This window comes from Lineus longissimus, chromosome 2 (assembly GCF_910592395.1).
Source record: "Lineus longissimus chromosome 2, tnLinLong1.2, whole genome shotgun sequence".
NCBI classification, from domain to species: domain Eukaryota; kingdom Metazoa; phylum Nemertea; class Pilidiophora; order Heteronemertea; family Lineidae; genus Lineus; species Lineus longissimus.
This window is the reverse complement of record NC_088309.1, coordinates 20,953,832-20,977,804: the sequence shown is the minus strand read 5'-3', so window position 1 is coordinate 20,977,804 and position 23,973 is coordinate 20,953,832. Positions and strand designations below refer to the sequence as shown.

At 42.3% G+C, this 23,973-nt stretch overlaps 4 protein-coding genes across 4 annotated transcripts; 1 reads left to right on the top strand and 3 right to left on the bottom strand.

Moving 5' to 3' along the window:
- Window positions 1-224: 224 nt before the first annotated feature.
- On the bottom strand, window positions 225-10,232 carry LOC135482816 (probable ATP-dependent RNA helicase DHX34). The gene is made up of 20 exons (XM_064763217.1): window positions 8,996-10,232; window positions 8,652-8,737; window positions 8,034-8,254; window positions 7,630-7,902; window positions 7,273-7,327; window positions 6,794-7,011; window positions 6,098-6,379; window positions 5,575-5,779; window positions 5,173-5,320; window positions 4,720-4,894; window positions 4,362-4,448; window positions 3,946-4,131; window positions 3,565-3,720; window positions 2,991-3,230; window positions 2,488-2,627; window positions 2,106-2,338; window positions 1,586-1,768; window positions 1,239-1,344; window positions 823-971; window positions 225-605 (listed from the first exon to the last, which is right to left on the bottom strand). The coding sequence occupies exons 1-20, from the start codon at window positions 9,985-9,987 to the stop codon at window positions 445-447; spliced, it is 4,296 nt and encodes a 1,431-aa protein (XP_064619287.1). The 5' UTR covers window positions 9,988-10,232; the 3' UTR covers window positions 225-444.
- A 176-nt stretch (window positions 10,233-10,408) lies between these two features.
- On the bottom strand, window positions 10,409-13,983 carry LOC135482815 (uncharacterized). The gene is made up of 2 exons (XM_064763216.1): window positions 13,793-13,983; window positions 10,409-13,570 (listed from the first exon to the last, which is right to left on the bottom strand). The coding sequence occupies exon 2, from the start codon at window positions 13,560-13,562 to the stop codon at window positions 11,505-11,507; it is 2,058 nt and encodes a 685-aa protein (XP_064619286.1). The 5' UTR covers window positions 13,563-13,570; window positions 13,793-13,983; the 3' UTR covers window positions 10,409-11,504.
- Window positions 13,984-14,485: 502 nt separating this feature from the next.
- Window positions 14,486-17,299, top strand: LOC135482813 (uncharacterized). Its single transcript, XM_064763213.1, has 2 exons — window positions 14,486-14,693; window positions 15,005-17,299. Exons 1-2 carry the CDS (start codon window positions 14,627-14,629, stop codon window positions 16,957-16,959), a joined length of 2,022 nt encoding a protein of 673 aa, XP_064619283.1. The 5' UTR covers window positions 14,486-14,626; the 3' UTR covers window positions 16,960-17,299.
- A 731-nt stretch (window positions 17,300-18,030) lies between these two features.
- LOC135482814 (uncharacterized) lies at window positions 18,031-23,402 on the bottom strand. The gene is made up of 11 exons (XM_064763215.1): window positions 23,264-23,402; window positions 23,055-23,090; window positions 22,139-22,432; window positions 21,489-21,593; window positions 21,023-21,188; window positions 20,586-20,757; window positions 20,065-20,242; window positions 19,578-19,649; window positions 19,103-19,231; window positions 18,727-18,873; window positions 18,031-18,476 (listed from the first exon to the last, which is right to left on the bottom strand). The coding sequence occupies exons 1-11, from the start codon at window positions 23,289-23,291 to the stop codon at window positions 18,328-18,330; spliced, it is 1,476 nt and encodes a 491-aa protein (XP_064619285.1). The 5' UTR covers window positions 23,292-23,402; the 3' UTR covers window positions 18,031-18,327.
- Between the last annotated feature and the right edge of the window lie 571 nt (window positions 23,403-23,973).

Below are 23,973 nucleotides of genomic sequence, written 5' to 3'. Positions count from 1 at the left end.
GGTGATAAGACGGACATCGTAAGCTTTGTGTCTATGAGAGGTTGTGATGTCCTTATGGATATGGTGGAGAGAGGGGTTGGAGGTGACAAGATGAAAATCATAATCTATGTGTTTTGGAGAGATTGTGATGTCCTCATTGATACGGTAGACTGATGTTTACAGCCTGAACTTGGGCAAGATGAGCTGGAAATTGGGACATTGAAAGAAAATCGTGCTTCTTTGATTAATAGAAACGATTTATTGGTAACAAAAACAATTCATGATAACAAGTCTGTGCATAGTGGTTCTACAAACCACATAATTTTACACATTATGATTCCTTCTGAGCTTTTGCACAATTTCCTGATCCGTTAGTCCATTCATTGAGGGAACAACCAAACCTATTGTCAAGGTCAATGGTAGGAACTTTACGGCAAAGTAGTGGTAGAGCCCATCTTTGATCTATCATTTGACGGCAGTCGTTTGATGTGTTTTCCTATGTTTAAGAATCTCTGTTGGAGTAAATAAAAACTCCTGATCACAAACGGGACACGAATAAGGTTTTCTGAACGGGTCAAGCTGAGCTTGTTTGGTCTCTTCCTCCTCCTGCTCTTCCATCTTGGCCTCTGAAAAAAACAAGGCATCAATCTTCACAAAAATGATATCAACAAAACTTGTGACAATCTACTGACTGCAGACAGGAGGCCAATGACAGTAGATACTGACTTTTGATACATAAAGAGGTGCCTATTGCTTGGTAGTCAGCAACCACTAGGCTATGAGGCTAAACGTTTGTACAGTCCCTCACAAGGAGCATTATGTCCTCTGGTTTCGACCACTTACCCTCATCTTTGCCGCCACACTCTGCCTGGTGCGTCAACCTCTCCATCACTGTGACTATCATGGTCTCATTACATTTGGGGCAGGTCCAGTGTTTCTGGAGGTAAGTGGTGTACTCTCCCCACACTGAAGCTGAGGCTGCATCTAGCAGACTGAAAATATGAAGGAAAATTCAGGTTCAATGACGCCTTGACCACAAACATCAGCCATTATCATTAAGGGTGACTATAGGTAAAATTTACGGGTCTAATTGGAGATCTTCAGGTCACTAATATGCAGAGTCAAGGGACTGGGTCATGATGATATGAAAATTCACTTCGGCTTTACTTTCAATAACCTGGTTGTGACCTGGTAACTTGCATATCAGCGCAACGAATTGAAAGAATAAATATATAGAAATTCCATAATTATAAACTCACCAGTCGTAGTTGAGATAGTGGTTGATCCTATTTCCCCCTTTGACAGGATGCGGACTGCCAGATGAGGACTTCATCACGTCCTTCAACACTTCCAATGTTTTGGAATCTAAAGGAGATATATAGAAATGGGCATCAGCACAAAGCTCTATAGAAGTAGAGGACAATCTATCGACTCTAGGAGCCTTGATATTTTGATCTGTTATTGGGGAAACTCGCATGGGCCGTCTGCCGATTTAACAATGCCCCCAGTCAGCACAGTGAGTAACTGCAAATCCCTGTACGTGAGATATCCAAGCAACAATCCTAGTATGAAGGATGCACAAGCCTGATGTTTTCCTAATACGTACCACAACTGGTTGCAGCCTTCTCCATGCCTCGGTACATGTGTTTCATCTCAGCAGCAAACACCTTCCTCACAGAATACTCCACTTTACTATCAAGGAACTCGGTGAGCTTGGTGGCCAGAATCCGCTCCAGTCTTTTAGCTGCTGGTTGAACTGGTGCATCTTTATCCATCTTTTCAAATGTATCTGTATGGGAGTGAAGAAATGTAAGACTGGGTCATGTTCAATGCAAGTTTTTCCAAGTTTATCTTGACAGGATTTGCTGAGCAAATGTGTCTATTTGAAGCACATTTTGGTGCATAAAAATCTACAAATATGTTGTTTTAATGAATTAAGATGACCAAGATGCCGTAACTGGCATCAAGAAAGCCATTTTATAACACTCTTTTAAGGATGTATCTGACATATCGTTACACTATTGTGATCAGGACAATCAACCTTGGCAATAAACCTCGTTGGCAAACTGTGTAATACAATGACATACAGATAAAGCAGACGGAGTAGCATGACCAACTGTACCTACCCTTTAACCTCAACGTCAGCACATTGTGCCACGTGGTCCTCAAGTGGATGACACTAGAAACGCTCTGCTCGGCACTCTCGACGTCAGCAAATTTAATTTCCAACCAACCATCGCATATGATCCTGGTCAAATCACTGTTTGTGTCTAAGCTCTGGGCATATAGCAGCAGTGTCTGGAGGGCAGGGACTCTCATTGGGTTGCATAGGTATGGTTTGGTTGTCTCGAGCAGGGAGCTGAAAAAGTAATCAATTTGATATAGGTTAGTTTCGAATGTATTAGGAGAACATATAGGAAATATGTCTTCACTATTTGCTTTTTGAGACACTACATGTACATGTACATAGACTCCAACACTAACTTCAACAAAAACAAAAATACCTACCCATAAAGCAGCAACTCATGCTTGTGGGAGAAGATTTCCTTCTTTTCCATAGCAGATTCCTTATCACTGAGCTTCAGTTCAAGAAGATCAGGCTGATGTGCAAAGGTACTGTTCGGATGGAGGAGGACAAAGGGTTTCATCTGAAATCAAAGAACACATCCATAACATCGCTATGGTACGGTCTCATTATGAAGAAATGGTAAGTTTGATATCCGGTCAGGACCCATCTCAGACAGCGTAGGTTTCCTCCCGGTTCCTTCAAACAGTTCAAATCGCCCAAATATTGTTTAAAGAGCCAAAAAATGAGCCAAGTAGCTCACATGCTCTTGACTCAATATCTTATCAAAATGTTTTTACTGGGGAGTTTCGCAAAGCCCAGAAATGCCAATGTGAACGCCTATCCCACTGTTCAACCTCCTGACCATGATGCCGAACGATGTGAAAGGCATTCGAGTTAGCGTTCCAAGGGCTTTGTGGAAATCCTTGTATCTTAAAACTTATACCTTAGTATGAAATGCCTGATCTGAATCTCGCCTATATGAGTTACACTCATCAGCAATAGCAACCTGCGGGTAGAGCCCACTACACAGGATCACCTTCAACATGGTGATGTCTCGATACGTGAAGTTTCGGACAGAGTTCGATTGATCTTCTGTCTTATCCAGGTCGTGTGTCAGACGGAACTCAAGGTCTTTAACATCTTCTTCCCCTTCTTCATCCCCCGATTGTTCAATTGTGTATTCCTGAAAGACAAAAACTTTTTAACGCTATCGTTTAAAACCATTCCATTTAGCAAAACGGGTTGTAGGCTACATAGGCCTAACATCAATTAAGAATGCGTACTGGCACCAGCTCTGATTAAAGTCAACTGTCTATTTGGACAGAATGATCAGTAGAGGTTTTTTTTCATGCACGTTTTCCTAATGGTCTGTTATGCACATTTTTCATGGCCTCCTTTTCTGTCACCCTGTCCATGCCACCATCCTGTTTATTGAGAACGAGCAAAAATATTTAAAATAGAATAAATTTTGTAAACACCAGTGAAAAACGAGCCAAGTGTTTTAGTATAGTTCTTACATCTGCATCGAGTTTCAGGACTTTCCTCCTCTTTCTATTCTTGTCTTCTTCCTTCTTGAGTTCCCAGAGGCGTTTCCTGTCACCGTGTCGCTTCTTTCTCTCCTCACTGGTGTAATAGCGAGGTATGTCCTTGTCATTGTGCATCAGTTTGTGGTCCTGCAAATAACGAAATATTTACAGTAAACAGTTTAACCTCTCTATTAGGAACACCCTAGGACTGACAAATGCTGTCCTTATTAAAGTTCTGTTCCAAATCTGATTCAGTTGGACGCAGATTGGGAATACCTTCGTGACCAAGATTAAGGCCTGAGCCTTGATACCGTTAATTTAAAAAAAAGTTCGACAGACAAATGAGGGAGCATCAGAAGTGTCCCAAATTACCTTTAACAAGTCTTTGAACTGTTGCTTGAGTTTGGTGATCTCATAAAATCTCTGCTCCTCAAGACATCGTCTGCGACACCACTTCTTGCTACCGTGTCCGTCTGCTTTCACCTGTAGCCATTCATCAAATGTATTTAGTAACGTCAACGGGTCACCATGTTCGGACTCCAAGGACTTCCTTGCTGCCTAAAATGATAAGAAATTCATTTACATTTCAACAAATATTTGACACACACGATCTTCTCTCTGAGGCAGCTGGGGTATTTACAACATTTTTAAGCATCACCCCTGTCACTGATTGGGCAGTTTTTAACATCCATGTTTTTCTGCGGACAAGATCATTTTGTGCTCACTTCTCAATATCCCCATTAGTTTGAGCAAGAAATAATAAATAGTCTTTATCAAAAGGAACTTACAATGGCATCATGGTCTTGGTAGGCCTTGTGTGTGAATGGAGACTGGACACTCATGGCTGCAGCAATGGACAGGACAGGATCAATCATCTGAAAACGAGATGAGAGATTTGTGAGTGGTTGATTCCATCACCAGAAAGCAGCCATGTAAAGGGCTAATAAGGCAGATGTGAGGGGTCCCATCAGTGGTCTACAGATGACTCAAGATGCAAAGATAGGGAAATGAAACTGGCTTGATTTAGTGGTTTTGATTTCAGAACTATTGCAAATGCAAATGAATCTGAAAACAGACCTAAGTGATGCAAAATTGTTTATTCAGTCACTTTAGAATATTTTTTATACCGACAGCTTTCCTACTTACATGAAATATTGCGCCCATGATCAGCATCTTGCCAATGATGACATCAACAGGCAGCCGTGACAACATCTCACCAATGGGGGTCAGGTGCTCCTCCTCCGATAGAGCACCCTGCTCTTTCAAGAATATGATGGCATTCTCTATGCTTTCAGCAGCTGGAGGCTCAATAAAAGGAAACCTGTAATAAAGCAGAGTTTAAAGCATAGTAGATCATTTTTTTACCATGCACATCAATATCATATCATCATCATATCATTAATGGCGTCAATACCCTTTTGGATTTTGCCAGGTATAGAGTCCACTATAGGCCACTGTTCACCTATTGGGGATCTTTACTTGCCATGGCATAGACACTCAGGTACAAGGGACCACAGCTTTTTGTCTCATCCATCTCATCTGCAGAAGAGCACCAATAATTGGCCTCGTCACTTGGCTAAAACTGCACTTATTACTTACTTTCTTGTGTCAGGGAGACCCATGGCAGTCAACTGCAGGACAATGGAATCCAGCGGAACTCGCTGTATTTCTGGAGTGGCATATTCTTGAAATGCTTCATAGTCAGATTCATCATACATCCTGAAGCAGACGCCTGGTCCGGTACGACCTGAATGGAAAAAGGACAAATAGACTGGCCTGAAGGCTTCACCCTGAATACTTCAAGGGGCCTGATAACTTAGTGTGAGCTACTGCTTACACACCAAGACTGGGCCCAGCTTTGGCTCGTGTCATTGGACATAATAGTGTGCTTACCAGCTCTGCCTTTCTTCTGCCCAACATTTGCCCTTTTGATCCAGAAACTGTTGAAATGAAGCAGACGTCAGGCAAGGAGTAGGTAAGTTGGTTCCCTCATATACTCACCAGCTCTTCCTTTTCTCTGCTCAGCACTCGCCCGACTGATCCAGAACTCTTGAAGCCGCTGCATCTTACACTTGGGATCAAAACTCATCTCTTTCACCTTTCCAGAATCTGCGATGAAGCGTACACCATCGATGGTGACGGATGTTTCGGCAATGTTAGTGGAGACGATACACTTTCGAACACCATCAGGAGCAATGTCAAATACCTAGAAAGATTTGAAGAACACTTGATGTACAATGGTTTAAAATTATTGAATGCTGTTAAATTTTTGGCCAGAGTAGTGTGTAGCTCAGAGTAGTGTGAGGTCCTGTACAGCTCATGTCAAACTATTCATTTATTCATCTATAATCAGATAAGTCAATGGGTTCTTTGGTTCTCTGCTTCATTTTGGAGACATTTTCAGGAACGTGACAATAACCGTGTTGTGCGATGTCATATGAAGCAATAAGGAGCGCTAGAACACAAAATGTGTTCAAATGTGTGCAAGATGGAAGTGAGGTAACTTGTTCCGGGCAAAACTGACCTTATCCTGTTCACTGATTGACAGCGCACTATGAAGAGGTAAAACAATCCATCGCTTGGTCTGCTGAGCGAACATCCTGGCCGCCTCAACAACCGTCATGATCTCCGTCATGCCACTCAGGAAAATCAACAAATCACCACGCTCCGTTGTTGGGTACTTGTGTTCGATTAGCTGCATGATACGAAGATATGGTCGCGGATCGAGTCGTTCTGTTTTTCCTGTCTGCTCGTCGAGTTTGATTGGGCAATACTCGAGTTGGATGGGGTAGAGGCGACCAGGTACCTGAAGAAGTGACGTAATGATTGGAATGATCAGAAATCCGAATATCTTCTTGAAATATTTTGCAGTTTGAATTTGATGGTTTGCAGTTTGAATTTGATATTTGTCTTGTTCGGCCGAAATCTAGCCAGGCTCCACAGAATAGCCTTGCCAACTGTTGTGTAGGTGAGTCAGGTATTAGCTAGTCATTGCCAATTTTTATGTGACTGTGTCAACTGCTGCATCAACTGCTTGCCAGGTTCAATGTCAACACATAGCTGTTAACAAGAGTCTAAGCCAGAACAGCATACTAACCCTAAAACCACAGCACAAGTCTTTCTAAAATCAGAATTATTCCTGCTTTCCAACACTAAGTGATTAAAAAATATATGTAAGGCATCAAAACTTTGATGAAGCATTCTATGAAATTAAATGTACCTTGATTACTGGGCAGTCATCAAAATATCCACTAAACAGTCCAATGTTGATGGTTGCAGACATCAAGACAACCTTGAGGTCATCACGATGCTGGATGAGATACTTTAATACCCCGAGGAGGAAGTCAGTGTGTATGTGTCTCTCATGAACTTCATCAATGACGATCACATCGTACATGGAAAGTAATGGATCAGTTGCCATCTGTCGCAGCAGGAGACCTGTCATGACAAAAACAAGGGCAAGATTTCACCTTTACAGTAGAACCTCCCTTTATGGACACCTCTGTAACAGGACACCCACCCTATTAACAAGCTACATTGTACATGTAGGCCACAAAAGCTTAGAGTCTTTAGTTTTAATGTGAAAAAAAGAGTAGAACGTAGAACAGGCTTGTAACTTGTGGAGTAATGGGGCAAGTTTTTTGGGACAGGTGCCCAAGCCAAGGCTTAATATGCGAACAAATAACAAATCAACATTACCTTCTGTCAAGAACAACACCTTTGTAGCAAGATTTTTACTTTTTTCAAACCGAACCTGAAATCAAAATATGAAGACAAAACTACAGTGGAATCTCATTTAGTGGACACCTCTCTATTAGGGAAACCCTCTCTATTAAGGACACTACGTTTGAACCCAAAACCGTTGTTACCTTTCAATTCGACCTCTCTAATCAGGACACCTCTCTATTAAGGACAGCACTTGGCAGTCCCGAGGGTGTCCTCGATAGGGAGGTTCTACTGTAGTTGAAAAGAATTACATCAGGTTGACAAGAAAATTATCACAAGCTGTGACATCAAAAATGGACAGATAATTTGATTCTAAAACAACAATCTTACCTGGTATCCAACCTCTTTTCCAAACTCATTGAGGGTCTCATAACCTACCCTCTTACACAAGGAGATACAGGCTATTCTCCTCGGCTGTGTGCACGCAATCTTCTTGAATCCTGCTCCAAGGAGATACTGAGGGACCTGGGTAGACTTGCCACAGCCAGTATCACCAGCAACAACCACAACTTGGTAGTTCTTCAACGTGTCAATCACCGTCTGCTTATACTGATACATGGGCAGATTGGCTTGGTCTTTCTTGATTTTGGCAAGCTTGGCGAACTGAAAACAATCAAAGAAGACATCATGTTTATTACTCTTTTCATCAAACATCAATTCATACACTGTTGTCCTTCACAGGTTGAGCACAAGTAAGAAGCCCCAAAATATTTTCACATGTAGATGGTCGCTACCTTCTGTTTTTGACAAAAGTCAATGTAATGCAGGAGAATGCCTCTAAATTGTGCGAGTCTTCTCCTGGTCAGTTCCTCACGGTCTTCCCTCTCAGGTCCTTCCCGATACCATGACTTTATATCCCTTGTCTTGATGGACACATTTATCCTGTAGCGCTTGTCATACTCTTTCGGCAAGTTAAGCTTGTTGCTTCCAGATTTTTCTCTTTTACTGATCGGATCTGAAAGGAAAGACATATGTTTGACTTTTAAGAGGATTTGTCCTTCTGATCTGAACATTGTCGGTTCAAGTCCCTCTTAAAACACAGTAACGTATGGCCTTGGTTGAGTCACTTAACTTTAAATGCCACACTCAAACCAGTGAGGTGTCCAGCACTGATGTAGTTGTTGGCTTGGTTATAGCAAAAAAAACATCTTAATCCTTTATTTTGAATGAGAAACAAATAAGAGTACTGCACTGTAGTTGAGTGTAGCTTTGGAAATTTTTAACAAACTAAACTAAGACTAGATTTTGGCTTTGAAGTTTTGAGGCTTTATAGAGTGACGTTTTCATTATTTACTTCAAATGCCATTTAGAGAAACTTTGACTACATGCAAAAGCACCAATAACTTACTGACCTTGTCTTGCTTGGGAAACCTTTAACGTTTTGAACTTCTGATATTTTTCTACAAAGGTCCAAAAGTCACGGTATTCTGCAGTGCCCCTAATGATATTGAAGATGAGTTATTTAACAGTCAGTGTAGAAATGTATCATTGAAGGTAAACAGCTGTGATAAGAAGACATTATCATTTTGTCCAACTGAGAAACACCACTGACATGCCAGGAGCTTGTAATGGACTTGTCATCTACCTTCAGAGATGAAGTCTCTACACCGACTCCTCACATTTCAGCGCATAACTTGAGTTTCACATGCCAAACACTCGCAACAAGAACTACTGTAGAGGAAGAAAACCAACACACCTGACAATGAGATCTTCATCTCTGAAAAACATCTTATTCAATTCGAATCTGTGAGCCTGAAAGTCGAACTCGTGGTCATCGTCCGCATCGGAGATCCTTGCATTAGTATCTGCATCAGATTCTGGCAGCTGATCGGCTTTTGAAAGCAATAGAGCATGTTGTGAGCATTCCTCATCTAATGATTTAGCTCTATGAAACTGAGATTGTTCTCCATCATGTGACCTAAACTGACGATGATCAGACCGTTTCTTTTCACGTGACATAGCCCTAACATTTCTAGACTGTTCCTTATTGTATGATCCAGATGTATGATCAGATGGTTCCTCCGTATCAACTGACTGTTCCTTATTGTATGATCCAGATGTATGATCAGACGGTTCCTCCGTATCAACTGACTCAGATTTAGGATGTATCTGTCCTGTATCGTTTGATTTAGATCCATGATATGACCGTTCTTTATTTCGTGATCTGGACAAATGATGCTGAGATTTGTCCTTATCACGTGACCTAGACCTATAATGAAACTGTCTCTCACCAAGTGATCTTGATCTATGACGCCGTGATTTGCCATCATCATGTGAGCTAGATCTATAATGAGACGGTTTTTTATCAGGCAATGGGTGATGATGCTTTGACGGTTTCCCTTCACGAGGTCTGGGTCTATGACGATCAGACTGTTCATCACCACGTGACCTAGACCTACGTGACCTAGATCTATGTGATTGTCCTTTGTCAGGTGATCTATGATGTGATCGTTCCTCACCACGTGACCTGGATCTATAACGTGAGTGATCCATATCTAAAGACCATGAACTATGTTCCTTATCTCCTGACTTCGACCTATGATGATGTTTTTTCTCATGTTTTTTGTGCCTGTGAGAAGATTTGTGATGCTTGCTGGAATGCCAGTCTTCCTTTTTTGATGACCTACTTCCTTTCTCTTCATGATCCTCCTCTCGGTCCCTATGGGGCCGGTGCTTATCTTTTCCCATCCTTCGTTAAAAATACACCAATGGCAATGCCCAATCGGCCAATGGAATTGGAATATTGAATATTCAGTTAGATCTACCCATTTAGGGGGCTCTGTTGGTTTGGCATGTGCTATTGATGTTGTAGCTGTTCCCAGTCGAGTCCCCGTGGTACAGTACCGGTAGTTAAATTAAACAAGTTCAGTGATGATGTGATGTGAAACAGCTTCAAATGAGCAAAGCAAATATTGACAACATTGAAGATGTGCATTTCATGTACATCATGTACATATGTACAGTGAGACCCATTTTCGACTGACAGTCAATTACGACAGCTATGTCACATATAGGCTATGCCTTTATAAATTTAGACTTTTGATTGAGAGTGCACACTGTCCGCTAAATCATAAAATATGGAATAAGATTTTTTTAATATTGAGAAAAATATATTTATTCACAATGTCGTAAATAAGGTTACGAAAAATATTGGATTTGGCGGATGGCGAGTGGCACAGGCAGGGGCAATGGATTGCATGTTGGGAATTGGCAGGCGGCATAAACTGTAAATTTCCGTCATAGCCTACCTCTCACGCATTCTTTCTCACCGATAAAAGTACTTGGCCTTTGTTGTTATTCATTGTCCAAGCATCCTTGAATAACAGGGCCAGTTGAAAATTGTATGGCTCCTCCCCGTCGCATATAGGGTACATCATAAACTGAGCTCGGTATAAAGTGACCCCACCACCGCCCGGCCCCTCGAGACTCGACTGTAAGGCAAGCTCATGCTGCAGTGCTGCATGACGTATGGGGAACAACCAGAGGCCAGGACTTTTTAATAGGGGGAAACACAGAAAAACGTGACAATCTATCTTTCAGCGTTCCTAAACAAATGGAAACACTCAGACACGAAAACACTCAGGCTGTCAACTCAGAAACGTTGCACCGGTTTCGGCCGAAAACGGACTGCATGGCATGGCCGCCGGGCAGTAAATCCGATTGGCGCCTAACCGAAGTGGCATCTGATGCAAAAGCGTGGAGGGGGAAGACGTATTTCCTGGAGAACAACACAAAATCCAAGTGCAGAGCGAACACTGGAGAAGAAAACGATACACCATTGTTTGGCGGGCTTTCATTCATTTTGATGACACTTCCGATAGGGTAATTTGAATTACCAAATACCCGTTGCATTCAGCCAAGTGTAGTTTGCCGCGGCGACGACCGAAGTGGAAAACTGCTCTAGGGAAAATATACCTTATGTCATGCCATGTCAAACAGGAGTTGCAAGTGCTGTTTGTCACATGGAGATGAGTAAACGGAAGGGGACATGTAAGGAAAAGGTTTGAGGAAAGCGCGTTCCTTAAAGAAAATATTGTTGGTTTGCACATGCAATTGCAATCCCTTTGCACCGAAAAAATTGAATTCAGTGCTATTTGTGAACGACCGCTTTCTTTTTTGGTTGGAAGACCTACTCCTGCAACAAAGCTATGTACTCTGCGGATATCATCCATACTTGGTGATAGCTTTAAAATTGTGTCACATTTTCAAACCATCTGATAAAACAGCAACTTTGCCTCGCAGGCAATGATAAGAATCTTCTCTCTAAGGTCTATCCGTATCTTTTCAGCTTTTTCGTCAACGAGGACAGGCTGTCCGTTGCTGTCCACGATATCAAGAAAATGTGTTTGGTTCAGATTGGTATCAAGCAAACAACCAATGACGCGACCAAACCTGCCACTATTCCACGGTGTTGTACCGGCCACAGCCAGATTTCCATCCGCTACGCTGCAGATGTCCCAGACGTGAAGTCCAGGCAGCTCGAACTTCTTTCCCGTATCCGTAGGTGACAATAGAGTGCCGCTCAACTGGAAGGTATCCGACCCCGGAATGGTCATATAGACCATTTGAGTGAGCTCACTGTAGGCCAGACGACCATGGTGATTCAGTTGAAGGCAATGCAGCGCCTCGCCTTTTGTATTCAGAACGAATAAACTAACATTTGGGTGCACACCGTCGAGGACTATAATCTTGTCAGTTGCGCATGCGATGTTACTTGGCTTCGTTATTACTTCTGGAGATGGAATGGTTTTATGCCACTGGTAATCCCATTTTGCGACATACATCCTCAGGTAAGGTTCCTCAGCGCGGAGTAACACCAAGTTACCACTGCTGTTTAAAGCCATGTCCTTCGATGGAGACACACCTCGTGTAACCTCTGCACACACGTTCTCAATCCTAGACGGAAAGTAAAATATCTTGCTTGGATGATTGTCACCGGTAGCACCCAAGACAGCCAGACCTTTTGGGATGTTTGGCAAAATAACAACTCTGTATATACAGCAAGGACCATCAGTGTCAAAATTCCATTCTTGCAACGGAGTCCATGTCCTTTTAGATAAGGGCATATCATTCGACGATAACGTAGGCGGGGGTAGGTTAACATTCGGTTCTGCCACCTCCCCAGACTTGAGGACATGCTTTGATGATGACCCGACCTCTGGAGTAACCTTCATATCATCAGCAGCCTCCGCCAATTGGCATACCCGATCGATCTCGCCCATGGTTTCTTCCAAGTTACCAAGAGACACTACAATCTCTCCCATTCCGCGTTGGCAATCAATGATTTGTTGGTGATGCCCCACACCTAACCAGTACTTCCCCTTCAACCTTGTGAGCTGCTTCTTTGTCGAATCGATCTGCTTGATCTTTTCCGTCATGACCATCTTGTGTGGTTTGATATCGAAGGAATCCACTTTCTCACTGTCAATCGCTCTTACCTTTGCTTCCGTATACTCGATGTGTGCTGCTTTCTTGCTCTCAAGTTTCTCGAGTCGGATTTGAAGTTTCTCAATCTCTTGTCTGACAACGTTGATCTGACATGTCAGTGGTTTGATGGCAGCATTTGATTGTTCAATAATTTCCTTCTTCTTTTTCGACTCAACCTTACTCCTGGATCGGGCAAGAAGCTCATCAGCTCTCACAAGCCGGTCTCCGGTAGACTTGGCAGTAGCTGAAATCTGTTCAACCTGCATTTCCAAAGACTTAACTTGAGCAGTGGCAAAGTCTTTGTACGGCTTTGTATCATGTTCCTCGTCCGAATGATTGGTTCTAAGACACTGAACACATATCAGTACATTGCAATTGCAGCAACACTGTTTCTTTCGCCTCTTGTGTTTCACACACAGATCGTATACGATGTGGTCGCCAGTTTCTTTCGTCTCTTTCAGATGCTCCTTGCTACACTTTGGACAGAGGTCAAGGTCACAGAAATCGCACACTGAATCCGCCCTGTCCTTTCGACAGTAAGTGCACAGCAAAATTGTATTTTCCGAGCTAGTTGGTTCTGATGCATTGCATATTTCAATAAGTTTGGCAACTCTGAAATCACCCTTCAGACCATCCACACCATCGGCAGGAAGCTTGCATTCCACGCGACACTCAGGACAAGGAAAGTACGAATTCTCATTCGACTTAACAAGTTCACTGATGCATTTCTTGCAGAAAATATGGTTGCAAGACTCGAGGATCTTCGGCGTGTCTATAACTTTTAAGCAGATGGAACACTCAAGTTGTTTCTTCATCGCCTCAAGGGAGGATGCCATCTTGAAGCCTGAAAATATAAAGATAAGTTTTTATCAGTCACCTTCAAGGAGAGAAAGGAGTTATGAATCAGGGCGTAAAGATTATTATTTGTAAGCTGATCGACCAACAGTACATCAATATTTCCGTAACTATGATACGTTGAATTTTCGGTATATTCTAGAAATCAATCAATGCAATATATATGATTGCTATCGCCAACTGAAGCACTTCGTGCTAAACCGATACTCACCCACCGCGTGCGACTGGTTTTAGAACCGGCTGCGACTTCGAATGCTTTTGGGTGGGCAACCATCAAGAAACGAAGTCCGTCTCATACTTCCAGAACGGCATAAATCTTTGTCATACTCCGCGCAGTAATGATATTGTGATGACACTGCTTGAATTGGCCGCCATTGACTCTGAACGTACTGCCCGGGATCGTTCATCCACGTAGTAACTGTTAGACTTTCTGTTCCTTATTTTTATTCAAAAGGTTAAACAAAAAATTATCATATTGTATTTCTAGTCTTTGTTTGAAATATCTTTTCTTAAAACGGACAGTTTTTGTGTTTTTTCTGTGGACGTTTTCCGTGGAGTATGGAAAATGGCCGGCTGTGGGCGCGGCCACTCTGGCAGAGAGAATGCTTTCATTCTATGTCTGCTTTGGAGAATGAATTTCCATGTATGAGTGTACAAGGCAATGCATGCATATTGATTTTTTCAAGATCAATATGATATGAGTGATAATCAAACAATAAAACGCAAGTATACTAGGTCACTTTTTTTCGACAGTCACTCTTTTTATCAGGCCATGACTTGTTTATACTCATAACTATACATTCTTTATAGAACACACACTATAAAGATCGATTTTCGATCAATGCTTGTGAATGAGAGCATGACTCTTATCACCAGGACAACACACTCTGGGTCAGAGTAGAATCTACAACCTTTTCATTTGGTATTTAAAGTGAATTTTATACGAGCTATACCCTGCGTCTCGGTGGGTATCAAAGCAATTGAAGCACCAAGTCGTTGTTGTGGAATTCCGATATATACGCGAGTTTCAAATGGCAACCTCCGCATGTTCAACAGGCCTAATATAGCCTTAGAAAAACTCAACCTTCACATAGACCAATTTACTGTGATAGGTAAGTAAATATCACTGTCCTTTTGGGCCACTGAGTGAATTTTTTCAAAGTTTTGTTCTTCTTCAATCTAATTTTGGGACCCAACACAATTTCCAGATTAAAATATTTTTTTTCGCAATCGTTGTATCAATGGTTGGACGTCATCAGTTCCGTCTCCGTCATCTCGGCACCATTAACATTAACGCCATGAGACTAGTAATCTCCATTTTTAATAGGCCTCATAAGAATCAGTCAGACTGATCCTGAAATATAAGTGATTTTGCAATTGGACGACGTTGATTAATATGTTTCACATTGTTTTTTTCTTCCAGTGGGTAAAATGGCGGCATCCCTTCTTGCCATGATGAAGGAGCTCGAGTGTCCAATCTGCTTCAAATTAATGAACAACCCGAGGATAGTTGGCTCCTGTAAGCATGTCTTCTGTGAGGAATGTCTCCGAAAGCACATTTCGACAAAAGGAACATCCGAAACCTTCCCCTGCCCGAATTGTCGGGTGGATAACGCTGTATCCGCGGATGGTGTAGAGGGGTTGAAGGTTGACTTTAGGACGGCCAGCTCTGTGGAAATTCTGTTGAAAGCCGAGAGTCCGAGGCGCACGTGCTCAGTATGTGGAGGAGAAGGTGATACTCAAAATACATGTAGTCGAAAAATGGCGGAGTATCTGTGCGATACTTGTGACCTTGACCTTTGTTCTGGATGTCGCAATGACCATTCCGAAGTGCCTGGAACTGTTGACCACATCTTCTACGATCTTTGCAAAACCCATTGGAGAAGAATGAAACATTTCTGTCGATCATGTTCAATGGTGATTTGTGGTCTCTGTAAAAAATCAGAACATGCTGATAAGACGCATGAAACTGTCCTCTACAAATGTTCATTTGAAGAGGATATATCAAACGTAGTAGATGAAGCTGGGGAGACATTAGCAAGAGCGCTGTTAAAACATGGTGCCGCTGGTGAAGGTGAGCGTGTGATGAAAGAAGAGGTCGAATCAAGGAGGTGTGCAGTCGCTGACAGTGCGAAAGCCATTGTTGAATCTTCAAACGCGGAGATAACTGACTTACGAACCCGAATTAAGGAGATGCAAGCTGAGGTTCTTAAACTTGAAAAGCGCGTGGATCGGGTCATTGCAAGGAAAGAACAATTTGATAAGGTAGAAAAGGAGACAGCTGATGACTATTATAAAAGTGTGGCCACATTCAACGAGGTTTTATCCGACTTGATAGCTGAACTCCGGCGACAGTCAGAGCAACTTCAGCACTTAAAGTCAACAAACTGTCTCGGGTCTTCGCACAACGCAAGTGTGATAGTTTGCAAGGGGGAGATAAGGAAAATTACAAGTAACATTAGGGAGACTCTTCGAACCAAACCAAAACAGAGGAAACTTGCCCCGATGCCTGTTCTTAATGTCGAATTCCCAGAGTTCACGGCAGCAAAGTATTATAAAGATTGGAGTTTCAAGGAAAATGGAATTAAACGCATTTTCAGTATTGAAATATTACCGAATGAATTCGGGGTAGCAATCTTGGGTGGAACCTCGTCCGAGAGATGGTCACAGGCGAGCAAGATTTTCTTTTCGCCATCGTTACAGTCCAAAGACATTAATGTTATCACGGATGGAGTCATGCCTGGCCTGGATTTGACGGGCGTGGCTAGCACTGGGGACCTGATTTTGTTGCGAAAGACGCAGCCCCATATCAAGTTCTACAGATATGGTGATCAGTATTTGAGAGCTGACGACCTCCATGTTTCATCAGACTTAGGAAACCCTAAATCCATCACTTTCGATGAAAAAAGAAACCTCCTCTTTATCATACGGGTGAAACCTCGTGGACCAAAATCAGAAGTTCTACAAATAGACGGATCGAATGGTTCTATACTCAAGACAGTCGACTGCAACGTTAGTGGACGATTAGCATGCGATCCCATCCAGGAATGGGTTTTCAAGTGCTTTCCCGGCGTAGAATCCTACAATGAAACTACCCTCAATTATTCAAATTCGTGGCATGTGCCAAATGTCGAAATATGTGATGTTAATTTGAGTACAGATGAAAGATTATACGCAGCAGGAAGGCGTCCGTCCTATGAAATTGTGCTGTACCATATTGGACCAGAAGAGAGAGTCAAGCAAATTGGCCCATTGTTGGATGGAAAAGGCCAACAAGTTGTGTGCGACCAACCGTGTAATCCAAGGTCGGCGGTCTGCGGTGACTTGCTTTTGGTAGGTGTCGGTTTTCGAGTGCTATTCTACCGCCTGGAGGCATAAGAAATCCTAAAGAATACCATGCAGAAGACTGCCAAGTTATTAGTGTGCCTGTTGAAGCTCTAAAACGTTTAAGGTTTTGAAAAGGTGTTTAAGTTTATCTCGAATCAAAAACTTGGATTGAAATAGCTTCTAAGGGCGAGCTTTGTCATTCTCCAAGGACTGTTCCGATCCTGTGAGTGTTTGCCAAGATAGATCTTATGGTCTATTTCAACCTCCTCCTCCTCCTCCTCCTCAGAACAAGTGTGCTTTTTTTAAATTATGCAAATACTGCAAGGAGCACCCATTTAACAGCAGCAGCAACAACAACTATAGCGAGTACCACGCCCCTGTAGTGGGGGAGCGTGGGGTCTATATTGAACATGCTATATATTTGAAGTGTGCAGGCAAATGTGCATGTGTAACATCGAGAAAAACCAGAGAAGGTGGTCTACATGGCTCTAATACATTTATGAGTCGAGTGATGAGCGGACGTAGTGAACTTTCAAGTCAGATGTGGGGGTAAATGGGGTGTTCTTTTTTCTTTTTTACAAATAAATTGCACGGCTTCCCAGTGTCCCAGGATATACCGGGATAAAATATTCTTCGCAGACTTCCTCATGAGTTTTTATATTTTACAAAAGGTTTAAAAAGAAATACCAGTACACTTTGTTGGCTAATACAAAAATAGAAAGGAGAAAACTGTCAACACTACTTTCGGAAGACATGTTTTGGTCTTGGGCTTGTTAGATAGTCGATGTCCTAGTTAGTGTTGTATAGTAATTGTAAAACCTTTCTCATGAGTAGCACTGTAATGTGTAATTTTTGGAATTAAGTGTGCGGGATTATTGGAATTGGGTTTAGATAAGATACCGGTGGATAATCGTGGAAAATTCCCACGGTCTACTTTTAATCCTCCATTCTCCCCAGCGTGATCAATTACGTGATCAATTACGTCAGCATTGATGCGGCTCCTCATTGGATGGAGACGCATCAACGTTGCCCCCTGATTGGTGCAGACAAAGCTGCGCGTGGATACAAAACAGCTGTCCGCACGCTCTCGGCAGAGAGAGAGATAGAGAGAACGTGCACGAATCGTCATCCCGACGAACTATTTTATCAATTATGACTTTGGTGTGTATAATTTTGTGAAGCAGTGTTAGAATAAAGGATCCGGACGTTAGAAGACAAATTCAGCTTCTTACTTTTATAACCTGTGGAAATACGACTAGGCTATAGAACCCAGTTGATGTCGGGCGATCACTTTCTTTCCGATACGTTTGGGGAAATTTATCCTCTTCGTTTTTCAAATTTGTTTCTCCTGGTCCATGAGTAAACACGGAAGACGCTATACAGTGATCGATCCCGTTAAAATCACTGGATGCTGCTTGCTTATAAAACAAACTTTGACATAAACAGGCACTGCACAACCATTAACAATGCGGAAATCACGTTTGAATTGCCTGTCGAAGGTAGCGAGAAAGATAGGGTGGCAGTTGTTGCTGACTCAACTAACCATGGGTCTGTCCTGTTGAAGAGGTCTGGAAAAGAAAGGTGAAATTCTGGATGTAAAATTCACGATCTTTGTACATTGTATCATTGACCGTTACGTAATCCGGCATGATGGTGGTTTCAAGTGCACCTCAGTTGACAAATATTTATCCGTTAGCTGTTCAAACCACCTTATTCGTCATAGCCACCCTGGGCACTTCTTGAGCCAATCTCTTTAAGATTACATAATCATATGTAAAGGTCTTTCAGCTAATCAAATTTAATAATTTTAGAACATACCCAGGTAGTAATCACAGTTAACACACGTAGATCGACAGTTCTCCGCACTGTAGCCAACGTCTTTCCCGCACATCTGCCATGCACACTCGCTTGCGATGTCGTCACACGTAGACATCTGGACTACCCGAGACTGGTTATTTTGATTAGCTGAAATATACGGAGAGGTTCAGTCTCACGCCATCCTGCACTGACCATCCTCTGGGAATTCTCCGGCCCTGCGACACATTGCTCGTGCAGGGCCGGAGAAGCGAACATCCATAATCTTTCGGGTGATCATTTTACTGCATAAAACCAAGAATTAATTAAACCTCAGGTTGAAATTGATATCATGTTTGCAGAATCATGTTTGCATGCTCATGTATTCACTCTATGTTACCTTTGCCTTCATAATTAGTCGTACACACTCTACAACTCCTTGGACAGTACGGGAGCATATAACGTGGATTCCTCACACATCCACCCATGCCGGCCCAGCTTGGACAGTGGAAATTCGTATCTGCGCATTCTTGAAAAAATAAAAAAGAAGCCCCAGATTTCTACACTCCGGACGTAGTTCACTGGCCTCGTCCCGTCGTCCAAGAGAAGAGACGACATAGGATGAGGAATGGACTGCGTCCCAGGAGACTATAGATCAATCAAGTTATTGTTACTCTCAGGTGATTGACGTATCAAAATATATCGGGCTTTTTGACAATTGGTAGAATGTTTTATGTTCATTTTCAGATATATCTTTAAAGGACCACTTGTATACAGAAACTCTGTAAACGTCAGTAGTGCCAATTCTCGAGACACTCGTCATTTAGTTAAGTTACAACCGTGCGGTGTGCGGGTGATCCTTGAATTCCACTTACCAGCGCTGTAGGAGAAGATGGGATTATTTGTGCCATTACAGTTCATTTTCAGCTGTTGTTCTTGCTCCAACCCTGGAAGCCAGAATAGTCGATTGTTTGATAAAAGTATCAGTTAGGTATACGGATGTAGAGCTCTACATCCGTGGTTAGGTCCAAAGAGTTAGACCTCTTCGTTTGTTTTTGACGTTGAATTAATCAACTCTTCCTAAACCGCATGGTCTTATATACTCCCTTTAAATGCAGGGTATACATTTCTAATCTTGCTAAGACGCTAAAACCTTGGTTTCCAAGATGACAGTACCTATCTTACTATTCACATTTTATAGTGTCTAGGATCATTCCAATAGTTTGCAGCTTTATCATCCTCGAGATAAATCTGGCAGGTGAGAACTACTGCTCTCGGTTGGTTGTCCTAAACGCATCGTCCTTTTTGTGATGACGTCGTATGCGTGATAGCCAATCAAGTTTCTACACGAAATGCTCTTACCTCTTGAAGATAGACACCTGTGGAGAAACGTGTTGTCACATGGCCAAATCTCTTGGCAAAGAGCAAAGATATCCGGATCATAATTCTTGAGCCCTTTTCTGGTATGAATGTGGTTATGAATGCCGTTTCCGCTGATTGAAATGTCGTCATCATTAAAATAACTCTGCACAGCCTCTGCCTACAAAAGATACATTTTCCTCATCTGGGAGCAGATTTCACGACGATTAGATTAAGTTAGAATACCACGGTCGGTAGAAATAACTTCACCGATGTCGAGCAAATATTTTGATGATGGCAGGCATATTGTACACCCTGCGCTTATGAACTCAAATTTTCGTAAGATATTTATATATTCCAATCGACAGAAGCCAACTAACTTGCCTGGTCCCCGGGGCGCCAGCAACAACGTCGTGAGTGAGGTCAGGAGCCTAGACAACCATCTGACGCAGCCATTTTCCTAGCTTTAGTGTCCGGTATTGTCGAACCCTACACCCAAAAAATCAAAATTTAGAAAGACGTACCCAGTACTCCATCAAATTTGTCATTGCATAAGTATTATTCCATAGGCCTTTTAATTTCGCGGAGAGATACGATGCAGTGAGGCGGTCTTCAAACCCTTCAATGGCATACTTGGCTGCGATCAAATGAACTCCATGGGCAAACTCGTGGAGTGGGATATCTTCCTTAGGGTACCTATAAGGATCGAACAGAAGACATTATATCAGTGTCTGCTCCAAAGTAAAAAGCAGTAAATATGTTACATGTATATGCCTTTACTTTTATAGGCTCGATTCCATGATGGCGTTTCAAAGTTTCCATACAAACAAAACAGAAACAAGAGAAAAACGCAGTCTCACTCGCCGGCCGCAAATCATCTTCCTGCGGAAGAACTGATGTTTGACCAAGTCTGCTTGTCAACGCTGAGAACTAACGTCGTTGTGAGGCCATGGTCTCATACCTGTCTTGTTTGAGACAGAGAGTGTTCTCTTCGCCTCCTGTCGAGAGTGGCCGATCTCTCGTTGCTCCCAGTCCCCGAGCCCTGGCGTCCCAAAAATCTTTATCCATATGCGAGTGCTCGGGAATATCAGTGGTCATCTCGACTGTTGACATCAGCGCAAATCTACCTGAGGGAGAACGATTACTAAATAGGTTATGCGTATTGGTCAGGCTGTAGGCTACTAATGTTTAAATGGTGAACTCCTTACGATAGTGACGGCGAAACTAGCTAAACCATAATATTTATCTTCTTTTCTTAATGTATATACCAGGATACCGAGTCGTCCTAAATCGTAAAACGTAACCCGGCAGAGTACTTTTTTGTCTGTGAGAAGATTAAAGGCAATAGTCAGGTTTCGCAAGCCTCACGAGCGATCAGAAACGGAGGTCTACATTTGCACCGCGAAAGTTGCTATATAGATGTTTACCAAACATTTTGTAGAAGGTTTCTCTAAGGTCTGGTCGGTCGGCGAGTAAGAATCGTACCATGTAGCATGCTCGCTTCAGGGCAGAATCCGAAACATTTGCTGAGCCTGTATAGCACCAAAGATTTATTAGGCGAGTATATATTTTTGATAGCACGTGTAATATATTTTAATTTAAGAGCAATGCAACTGATGTCTACATAAATATTTTCGATTTCACTTTTTTGAACACCACTGATGAGGTATCGACCTAAAATATATAATTCTGTCTTCTGAGCGGGTAAAATTCGTATAACCACCGTGTAGCGTACAGTGCTATACATAGATGGTATAGATGTAGCAAGAAGCGTCCGTTGAGCATATTCTGTTGTTTTTTGCACTCGGATACGTTTTTGTAACAAATGAGACCATCCTGTCTGTGTAGCCATGTATTGCTTTCAATAATATTGCATAGAATTATCCACTCTGTACTTGTTGCCAGGAATCGTTGACGGTGTAACATCGATCTGTGGTTACTCAGCGTGTTTTCATATTTTCAATGCGAGGAACACGGAAAAGCGTGTCAATCTATATCTCTAAGACGGAAACGCTCTGAAACGTTACCCGGGCGAGCAACATTTCTCTGTCCGAGTCTCCACGCTTAGGATATTTACCCAAAATAGGAATGCCATAAGCGTGAGTGTATTTCTGATAGAAGTCACCGAGTCCTGATGGAAACATATTGGCCGGCAGGCGGAGGTCATCAGGCACTGACGAAATACTCCCACAGTCATGTGTCTCCACTGAGTTTCCAGGTCTTTCTATAATTGCCGTAGATCTCTTCGATTTAACTGCTGGGCCTTGGCCAGGAATAGCTGGCTTCATGAAAGTGAGTTGCTCAAGCGCTCCATTGAGATATTCTATCTCTGCTGTATAAAGATCATCGACATCATTGCGCAGCTGGAAAGCTGAGAAAAAGCAAGGGATTGCAATAAAAAAGAAAAAATTTGATATTTACCAGCCATTTCATAAGACGAAGTGACGTGATTCTTTTGTTGGACGGTAGGGGATAGAACTCGAGACAGCTCGAACATGGAGGTACCATAAAACTTCCTTGGTTTGAAGGGCCCCTCCCTCGATCGGTTGATGTTATATATATATAAATACGTTTTTCTGACCCATCGCGCGCTTCCTTATGCCGGATAGTGTTTGGACACCTTATTAACTACCTTGGAGTCCTCCAAACCGACACGGGTGTAGTTTTTTTCTGAGCGGCATAGTCAGTTATAACAGAATCTGTCAATAACTGTACTCTAGCGTATGTGGTTATATTAACACTAGAAAAGTCGCTGAATCTGTTCACTCACTGAATTCGATTTTTACTGGTCCTTGATCTACAGTTTCACCATTGTCCACAGTGGCTCTTTCAGGACTGACGTTGCCACCGTTCTTGTCCAATCCAGTCAACGGATTGCGGGATATTTCTAGTATTACCTTAGTTGTATAAAAACCTCCAGAAAGTATACAAAAAAACCTACGTCAGTTAGTTGACTGGACTGGACTGGAAAGTTGGCCAACGGAAGAACTTACCGAACACATTCGCAATCGTCGCAACAAACACCAGAACTATAGAAAAGAAATAAGAATGGATACTTGACACGTCGTTTCTCAACCATTGACAGCAAGGATGATTCGAAGAAGAAGAAGCTAGTTTTCGGCTAAAAACACAATGCCATGAGGAACAGAATTTCCCATTGAATGTAATACGAAAAAATCTATAATTCTTTTGACGAACTCACCATAAAGTTGCCATCTTGTCATCGACATATTATTATCAAGGAATTGGGATTTCCTCTCCACATATGATCATGAGCAAGGTGTCAAGGCCCTATGAATATGTGGCATAGGGTTCCAGGCCTACCTGGCTAATTGAATACTTAGTACCAGAAGGTCAACTAAGTGAAACAACTTTGGCGTCTTTATGCTATTCGCATAGGCTTGGAGGAATTATACTTGACAGGAGAAACAACGAGCTAATACCCTATTTTTAATCCTTTAATTACACCCCGCACACAATGGACGAACAAAGGCCGTTGTGTTTACTTAGCAATTAGGCCCGCTCCTTTGTAATCCATCACTGGTCACAACCGGCTCGGCCTCGATCTGTCACGCCATCTCTCGTGAGCCGTTAAGTTATGTGAGAAAGTGGAAGGGCACATGTATGGAGAAAAATATTTCTTCGTTTACGGCACCGCCGACACATGTGTGGGTTTTAACTATCATAAAGTTTATGGAGAAACTCTTCGGGCAAAATACTGCGGTTGGGTAAAAGCACTGTCTTACTTTCATGATTCACTCCTTTAAAAACCGACAAAAAAGTGTTGAAAAATCTTTGGGATGGGAGTTTTTGGTTTCCAGCACACTTGATATACGTTTTATGTACCTTATTACAATGTGTTACTATTACAATAGCCGATGCATTCATATTGTCTTATTTACATGGCCACTG